General features: G+C 42.3%; 1 protein-coding gene across 1 annotated transcript; it reads left to right on the top strand.

Moving 5' to 3' along the window:
- The first annotated feature begins 4,769 nt into the window (after nt 1-4,769).
- On the top strand, nt 4,770-9,166 carry LOC147625982 (oligopeptide transporter 7-like). Its single transcript, XM_086817534.1, has 7 exons — nt 4,770-4,925; nt 5,225-5,817; nt 5,943-6,040; nt 6,235-6,804; nt 7,568-7,823; nt 7,965-8,147; nt 8,251-9,166. Exons 1-7 carry the CDS (start codon nt 4,898-4,900, stop codon nt 8,866-8,868), a joined length of 2,346 nt encoding a protein of 781 aa, XP_086673660.1. The 5' UTR covers nt 4,770-4,897; the 3' UTR covers nt 8,869-9,166.
- The last annotated feature ends 667 nt before the right edge of the window (nt 9,167-9,833 follow it).

Below are 9,833 nucleotides of genomic sequence, written 5' to 3'. Positions count from 1 at the left end.
TTTTTTCTTATCTTTTCATGTGTGGAGCTCAATCCTCTTCCATTGGAGGCCTTCCAGTAGTCGGTAGAGGCAAAATCTCTCAAAGCTTTCAACATGGGAGATGTTAAGGACTCATGGGCGCATCATTTCGTACAGTCGATTTGATGAATCATCGCTTAGGCGCTGCGGCATTCTGTCTGTATAGCAGCCCGGCGTGCAGTCTGTTGCTGCAGCGCTGGTCGTACAGCAATTGCAAGTGTGTGAGCCACCATAAGGGATGGTGTTTGAGGGCTTTGGTAGCCCACCCACTAAGGACTCCACAGCTCTAATATGAGCCCATTCCATGCACAGACGCGACTGCTACTGTCAAAAAACCAGTCGCCTCTCTCTTTTCCCTTCAAGCTTCCATTAAAGCTTCATCTTGGTGATTTTTTCGTGCTCATATCATCACCTCCTTTGCTCTAATCAATCAAGTGATGAAGTAAATGTTTGTTGCTGAGCTTTCTCTTGATTTTGAAGAGGTTCCATCCACATGAGGTATCCATAAACCTCATGCTCATCAAGCTTCAACATCAACATCAACTTTCAAGCTTTCAAAGCTTTCAAAGTGTGCTTTTAAGCACTAATTGTGTTGTTTAACACTAATTACTCTATTAATCCAGCAAAGGGAAAGTGTTCTTAAATATTAATAGTGTTATTAAACACTAATGGTGAGTTAATCACCAAGATAAGTGTCATTTTACACTAAAAATGTGCTTTTTAGCACTAATTGTGTTTTATACACACTAATGGTGATCTTAATCACCAACTAAAGTGTTGCTTAACACTAAGGTGGTCTTAACCATCAAAGGAGGAGGTCATTTACATCAAGGAGGCTCTTCTTCATCAATATTGGAGGCCGGGCACACACCATAAGTGCCACATTACAAGTCTTCATCGTCAACTCATTTCTTCCAAGGAGAAATGGTGCAACCATGAACCATTGTCTTCATCACATAAGCCAAGAGGCTGAAGATTTCTGGTTTTTTTATCATAAAACTCATTATTATGAGTGCTTTTAAAGTTGGGCACATGTACATTAAGTGTTCATCTTCAATGTTTATGTGTATTACCCTTGAGGCTCTTATTTGTAAGAGGCATAGGCATGTCATAAGCCATATGCTCTCACCTTCCAAGCCCAAGGCATGTTATTCCGCTGCATATTCAACTCTTTCATTGTCTAAGATGAGTTGTAAGGTTGAGCATAGCAACCCTAAGTGCTCTACCTTGTTGTTTGTCATAATTTTAAGCATCTTTTGGCATTACTTTTGTAAGAGGCATTGGCAACATTATGAGCCATGCCCTCTCCTTCTTGAGCCAAGGATGATGAACCTTATTGGTTTGAGCATTTACCTCAACCAATTACTCATTTTTATTAAGCTTGAACCTTCAAACCCTAATGGGTATCATTTAACCAACATGCACAAAAGTTGTTGTAATTGTGGAGTAGACACTGCCCTTGACCAATCCATAAGGCAAGTGGTACCCTCCCTTTCCCTTTCCCATTTAAATCTACCTCATTGCCCATGGAGGAGATATGGTATTCAAGGAAGCATCAAGCATGTTGTAGGAACATCTATAAGCAAACCACTTAAGCAATGGTGGCAGCCTTGTTTTGATCATTGTGTGGAGAATGGTCAAGGTGGAAAGCCTGTGGTGGAAGCAATTGCATGTATGTCTAAAGCATGTCATCTACAAGAAGTCAAGAAAACACAAAGAGTAGGGTGCACCATCATTGAGGTGTACATCTTCATCGACAACAAATAAAGAATTAGATGGCAACATTGTATTAGCCTCTACTAAGGCTCTAGGAACACAGTTGTAAATCCTAGATAACCACACCTATATTCCAAGCCTTGTACGCCTAATGTTATAAAGGCATCCTATGTCCAATACCACCTATTCCATTCTTCTGTAGTTGGTATTGAGGGGGGGTATTAAGAGACTAAGGTTATGTAGAAGGGGAAGAGAAGGGTGTGAGTGTGAATGGACTTAAGGTCCACTAGCTCATCTATTTAAAGATGAGGCCATGAGGCATTTTGTATTGAGCAAGGCCTAGTTGTATTCATAAACAACTTAATAAGCAAGAGTTTGTTCTTGTATTTTGTGAGTCTCTCCTCTCCACACACTTGATCTAGCATGAGCACCACGTTTTCTCAACACACTTGAGTAGAGTAGTCAAATAGTAGCTGGCTAAACCTTGCATCAAACAACTCCTCGCTAGGTGCGTGCATAAGATTGCTCACGGAGCTGTAAATGTGATCCCTTAGCTCTTTTGGTACCTGCACACAATTTGTGCATGAGGATTATGCAAAGTAAGTTAGTACACTATATAATATACTTTTTGAACAATTTGTGTACGAGAATTATGTAATGTAAGTTAGCACACTGTATAATATACGTTATGAACATGTGCATAGTAAATGAAATAAATAAGATACATACTTGCGGTAGTAGGTTCTTAACCCACGCCTTCTTGACATGAAACCAACATAGCAATACATGTCCAGCAACCTGCCATCGAAGCTCCTACTGATCTAATGTCCAGCAATGTGGATCCTCATCCACAACCTTTAGAATAGACTATAGCTCTTGTGGACACTTATCAATGATAATGGTTGTGGGCCAAATTCTATTTAATCTAGAAAACACCATCCTTATAGTGATCTCCAAGGCGATGCTTTCATGATTTGTGCCAACATCATTTGTGCGTAACATGAACCAAATAGGTATTTGTATAATGGGAGACCAAACACATTGGTTTTGAAAGTGCTATCCACAACCCAAGAGTTGCATGAAAATCAAATTGCCATTTATAGCATCCAGTCATCTTGAATGACGATCATAAAAGGATTATACTTGTCCTCGTATGCATGTGGACTATAAGGCTAGACGTACAAAACCTACATATAACATTTTGCTTAACACAATGACATAATATTATGCAAAGCTACATAGACACCCAAGAATCGAGGATCATCAATTACCTTCTTTTGATCCTTTAGAGCAAGCACCTCTTTTCCAATCGTCACTTGAACGTCTACCTTGGTAAAGCGTTTGATATTGAATCAATTGGACTTGCTTCGGTATCATAAAGAATCTATAGATGGCACACTCTAAAGGTGATGCCTTCTCTATTTGCCATTTCTCTTTAGATGTTGACATCTTTGCCACATGTCGAGACATACCCACATCAAAGAGGTCATCCATGCAACATTGGATCACACTTGGGTGTGAACAGGTAGATTGTAGAGATCACTTGGGTGTGAACAGGTAGATTGTAGAGATCACTTGGGTGTGAACAGGTAGATTGTAGAGATCACTATGCGAGTCGGGAACATGGCCCTTATAAATTTCATCGACAACTACGGAAACTTCATCCATACCATCTCGACACTCTATGTACACTTTAAATGGGCAACCACACTTCTTTGACTTTTGAAGTCTGCAATCATTTGATCCCTTTCTCTTTGCTTCTCCACTGCGATGGCAAACATACTTATAAGCAACCATGTCTAGATCATTCTGCTTTGTAGATCTTTTACAAATAATTCTCACTTTGTGCTTGATTTGGAGATCATACAAGGTAACATCTACATTAGACTTGATTATTGTAAATGCTTTGTGAGTACACCCTTTAGCTCGATCAATGTTTGAGGAATGCACATTGAATGGACCATAGTTCATTGCAATCACACTAAGAAATGTCCTCTTTCACAAACTCCACATGAATGCCATGCGTGCTAATAGCTGCACACCACTTTGTTTTGATTAAATTCAATGTGGCTTTCACACTTTGATGAGGCCCATCTTTCACATGTTCAGCTAATATAATCCTCAAGTGCTGCAATTTGTAATTGGGGAGCAGTGGATTTTAGGCACAAGCGTTTCACACCATCTTCACACATGGCAAGACACAAACTATCTTTCAACTTTCTCCACTTCTTTACATCGAGAACACCTCTATGATCTCATGAGCTTTTAAGACATCAAATGACACATAGATCCCACCCATTAGATTGCATTGCTTGAGTTTGTAAGTATCTTGATCAAAGGAAAAGTATACTTGAGAAGTATACAACAAGGGATTTGGCTCATTTTTCATGTTCTCTAGGCATTGACTGAGATCCTTACCTATTTCCTTCAAAACTATCGTGGTCATCGTTAGTTTCACCTAAGGAAGACATTGAATGTGCATCTACACTCCAATTGCTCTCATCATCCTAGACTTTGTGCATGGCATCACCATCCTTTCCCTCAATTGTCGTGTCTTCTAGAATGCTGACTTGACCTGATAATCCACCAATGTATGGAAGAGAAGCCATTGTGGATGGTGAATCCACCCAATCTTTCAAGGTTGCGTGGGGTAGAGAAAAAGAGACATGCATGGCCTTCCAAAGGTCATACCTGAGAAAAAGCAACACTAGTGAGCAGAGCCATGTGAAGAGCAGAGAAGTTGGCGAGGAAAGAAAAAGCACTACTCGTGCACATTTTTTTTGCCACCCTTTAGTTTTAGTAAACTAGTCCCATCATCCTATCGCCAGCACCTAAACCGACATAAACGTAGCACGAGCTTTCGAACTCGACAAGCCAATTTTCGGGTGGTTGTTAGCCTTTTGCCCTGACAAACCTGGTTTACTTTTAGTAAATCTGACCCAAAAAAGAGATCCTAGAGTTGCGGTTGCCTCAATTTTGATGCCCAAGATCCCACCGCCATGGCGTATAGTGAAGAGAGGACGACTACTAAAATAAATCGAGGTACTAACATTGCTTTGGCTTTACCCAATCATTTAAAGCGCACGCAAGCATGCCACTTTTAGAAGCCAGACAGTGAAATTATAGACTCGCGGCGCGAGCCTTTGACAAAAAAAACAAAGCTATGGCGGATGAGAGCTTGGACACTCCATGTAAGTTTTTCATTGCCATCTGTTTTGGGTGGATCTGCTTTTTGCTTTTTTGGGTGGATCTGTTTTTTGCTGTCTTTGTCTGCTTTTTGCTGTCTTTGTAAGTTGCGCTTCGCAGATATCCTTGCATGTTTTTTTAATGTTAAAAAAACAACTTTGGATCTGTAGCTTGTAAATGGTGTCTGCCTTGTTGTTCCTTTTTCAATGTTTTAGCGGGGGATGATTTCTTATTTTTGACCAAAATGGCGCTTTAGGGTTAGTAAGATATAATTAGAAGATTTGGGTTTTATTGTACTTTGCAGTTCTGAGGCAGGAGGGCTCACGGTCGGGTCAAAAACAGGCAGAGATGGACGACGAATTGCCACTTCTGGCAAGCCGAAGTTGGGAAGTTGAGACGATTTTCCGTGGTCATGACAAGGAGGATGAAGAAGAAGAGTTCAAACTGGAGCTTCCATATGAGCAGGACCAGTCGCCGGTAGAGGAGGTTGCCCTTACAGTGCCCACAACAGATGACCCATCAATCCCTGTAATGACTTTCCGAATGTGGACACTAGGACTCCTTTCCTGCATCATCCTTTCCATCCTTAACCAATTCTTCTGGTTCCGTACTGAACCCTTAAGCATCACTGCAGTTTCTGCACAGATTGCTGTCCTACCCCTAGGGCGGTTCATGGCCGCCACTCTGCCCACCCGGAAAATGCGCTTTCCTGGCACCAACTGGTGGTTTTCGCTTAACCCTGGCCCCTTCAACATGAAGGAGCATGTTCTCATCACCATCTTTGCAAATGCTGGTGCTGGCAGTGTTTACGCCATCCACATTGTCACCATTGTAAAGATCTTCTACAAGCAGACACTCAACTTCATGGTGGCCTTCATTGTGGTGGCAACAACACAGGTTTTCTCCTCGATTAATCTTAATCATAGGAGTTATTATTTGTGCCACCCCTAACAGATACATCGGCAAAAACCTGAAGTTGTCTGCAGTTTATATGCTATTGAACTGGACATTTGTGTGGACAGATTCTAGGCTTTGGATGGGCGGGCATTTTCCGAACCCACCTTGTAGAACCTGCCACCATGTGGTGGCCATCAAACTTGGTGCAGGTGTCCCTATTCAGGTAAGGGTTCAGCTAGATTGCATGACTCATAGGAATTCTGCTCAATCAAATGCTGTGGGAAATATCCCTTGGAAAAGAGTGCTGGTTCTTGTAATAAGGGATTGCTGGGGTGGATTTATGGATGTTGGCTGTGAAAGGTTGATCTTCTAGAGCCAACTGATTGATGGGATTGTTGTTGGTCTTTGCTTTTGCAGAGCACTGCACGAGAAGGACAAGCGGCCCAAGGGAGGATTAAGTAGGAACCAATTTTTTGCCATAGTGTTGGTGTGCAGTTTCGCCTATTATCTTCTCCCAGGCTACCTCGTCCCCATGCTCACCTCCCTCTCCTGGCTCTGTTGGCTATACCCTCAGTCAGTATTTGCCCAGCAGTTGGGCTCTGGTCTCTCAGGCCTTGGCCTGGGGGCCATAGGCCTTGACTGGTCGGCTGTCTCCTCCTACCTTGGCAGCCCCCTTGCCTCTCCATGGTTTGCCATAGCCAATGTGATGGCTGGTTACCTTCTTGTAATGTACATAGTCACCCCTTTGGCCTATTTCGCCAACGTCTTCCAGGCCAGGACTTTCCCTATCTTCTCAGCTGGGTTGTTTACAGCTTCTGGCCAGCCATATAATATCTCTAAAATCATCAATGACAAGTTTCAGCTTGATCAAGTTGCGTACTCCACCTATGGCCAATTACATCTCAGCACCTTTTTTGTTTTCAGCTATGGTGTTGGCTTCGCATCACTCAGTGCAACCCTTGTTCATGTGTTGCTCTTCCATGGCAAGTAAGTGCCTTCTCTATTCATGACTTGCCTATTTGGTATTAGTAGGAGAAGTGATAGGTTACATATCTTTATGCATGAACCTGCACCTACTAGTGGGTGCTGATGACATGAGTGGTGATGTCATAGCATATAGTCGATGCTATGTTGATGATTTGAAGCTTTTTGAGTAGATTCTCATGGAGTTAAAATTTCACTTTGGTTTTTGTTAAGGTTGGAAAATAACCTGAACTTTCTGTTGTTGGCATTTGCCATATTAGTAAGCATGCAAATTTCTTTTAAATTCTTTGTCTAAGTTGTGGCGAGCGGTTTATGTTAATTCTTTCAATCAGCGGTGCAATTGCCCCCCCCACCCCCCCCCCCCCCCCCCCCCGCTCGTGTGTGCTCTTTATTGCTGGCCTTCCTTGTGGCTGAGTCTCCCCTCCACCTCTGGAGAAGTGAGAGAAACTCAAATTGATGGTTTATCTATGAAGATTTCTAGTAAGGCTACAGATCTTTATGCATGAACCTGCACCTACTCTTGGGTGCTGATGAAATGAGTGGGGATGTCATAGCAGGTAGTCTACGCTATGCATGATGGAATTGATGATTTGAAGATTCTTATTGCACTTTGGTTTTTGTGAAGCTTGGGAATTCCATTGATATATATTTGTGGTATTAGTAGGAAACTATGGCTGGTTACACAACACTCACGCCCCCATGAGAAAAGAGGGTCTGTGCACACTACCAGATGATATTAACACCTCTTTTGGCTTTTGATACACAGAGATATCTGGCAGCTGAGCAAAGATGCTTTCAAGGTCAAGAAAGTAGATGTTCATACTCGTCTTATGAGGCACTACAAGCAAGTTCCTCAATCGTGGTTCTTGGGCATCCTCATTTTCACCATTGGAGTTGCCATTGCTGCTTGTGAGACTTATAACGAACAGCTGCAGTTGCCCTGGTGGGGTGTTGTTGTGGCTTGCATAATAGCATTTGTCTTCACTCTGCCCATTGGGATAATAAGGGCAACGACAAATCAGGTCAGTTGGGCTTCTAGTCTCTCCTTTGTTGTGTAATCTTCAAACAAAAGATGCTTGTGTTGGCATAAGTATTGCCTTGTCTGTGTCATTTGCCCTGACTTTGTTTGTCTAAACATCTGCATGTGGGAGTCCTTTTTACAGTCACCGGGGCTCAATATCATCACGGAGTACATGATTGGATACCTTTATCCAGGTCGGCCGGTTGCGAATGTATGCTTCAAAGTTTACGGCTTCATTAGCATGTCTCAAGCGCTTGAATTTCTGCAAGATTTCAAGTTGGGTCATTATATGAAGGTTCCTCCTCGTGCTATGTTTATGGCCCAGGTAACTCTCACTCTCCCTCCTCCCTCCCACATACATCTTGTAAAGATTCTGCTATAGTTGCAGGACCAAAATCTCTTAACAGACCTTGGTGAATTTTGTGCAGCTAATGGGCACAGTTGTTGCTGCCGTATCTTATCTGGGTACTGCATGGTACATGATTGAAAACATTCCAGATATATGTAACACAGCTACATTGCCCTCTAACAGCCCATGGACCTGTCCAGGTGATCGTGTGTTCTACGATGCATCTGTGGTATGGGGTCTTATTGGGCCACGAAGGATATTTGGGAACCTGGGTTTATACTCAGCAGTGAACTGGTTTTTCCTTATAGGAGCTATTGCTCCTCTTATAGTGTGGCTGCTGAGCCGGAGATTTCCGAATCAAAAGTGGATCAGACTGATAAACATGCCGGTTTTGATAGGAGCGACGGGGATGATGCCTCCTGCCACCGCCGTCAATTTCACGAGCTGGTGTGCAATGGGCTTTCTCTTCAGCTTCGTCATCTTCAGATACCGGAAAGGTTGGTGGCAGCGTTACAACTATGTTTTGTCAGGAGGCTTAGATGCTGGGCTGGCTTTCATGGGAATCATTCTGTACATGTTCTTGGGTTTGGAGAACATTTCTCTGCACTGGTGGGGAGAGAATCTGGACAATTGTCCCTTAGCGTCATGCCCCACAGCTCCAGGTATAGAAGTGGCAGGTTGCCCTGTTTTCTCATGAAACCTTTGATACTTGGATGATATGTTATGTTTCCAAATGTGTGTTGGAGGCACTTGTAGATATCATCTGACACTGAGGCCCATGTAGGGCCTGCAATTTGCTGGCCATTGTAAAATCTCTTGTGCATATCAGGGGGCCTCCCTGTCTCAGAAACAAAGGTATTCTTTGTGACATGGTACAAATGTATATAATGAAGATGATGCCACCACCTTATATATGCTTGTGATAATTGTCAGTGAGCTTCCAAGAGGTTGTCCATTTCTCTTTGATTAAGGTAAAAATGCACTGTTTAATTGTAAAAGGGTCCTGGTCTCCATAGAATTCTAGAATCGTACTTCAAATTGACTCTTCATTTAAAAAAACTCATTAAAATACCACTATCCATTGTTAAAGACTGGCCAAGGCAAAGTGGGTGCACGTGTGGATTTGCCAGTAGGGCCAATGCGTAGGGGCACATGGTGCAATGGTCGGCATGATCAGGAGTTCAGCTGAAGGCAAGTGGTAAATTTTTAAACTGATGAGCTCAACTGTTGATAATATTTTTAAACTGGTGAGCTTAACAAAAAATTGAAAGGCCATACTGTATGTGCTAGTTCAACAGAAGTAGCTCTCTTGGTTGTTAACCGCAGAGAAAATGGTCATTAAAAAAAATAAATAAAGGCAAGTGGTTGCATGCCTGGGCTCTGTGGGAGTTGCAGCTATGAGTATTCTTGGGAATCTTGTGGAATTTGAACGGCTGGAAAATTCATCACAATCATACAATACATCATCATGACCATTTTGTATTTGCTAATTGAGCAGAAGTTGTAATTGCTCCCTACAGGAAGCCTGACAAATCGAAAGATAAAATATACATATTTTAGATCACTTCACTAATTCAAGCAGCAATAGATAACTTTTGCAATGTTAAAACTGAAAATAACAAAGAACACTTGACACTATCACTGGGGTTGGAAAGGGTCGGC

Source organism: Cibotium barometz, chromosome 23, assembly GCF_041138505.1.
Source record: "Cibotium barometz isolate CiBa-2024 chromosome 23, ASM4113850v1, whole genome shotgun sequence".
Lineage (NCBI taxonomy): Eukaryota > Viridiplantae > Streptophyta > Polypodiopsida > Cyatheales > Cibotiaceae > Cibotium > Cibotium barometz.
Note: the sequence above shows the minus strand (reverse complement) of the source record. Positions and strands in the feature narration are given on the sequence as shown.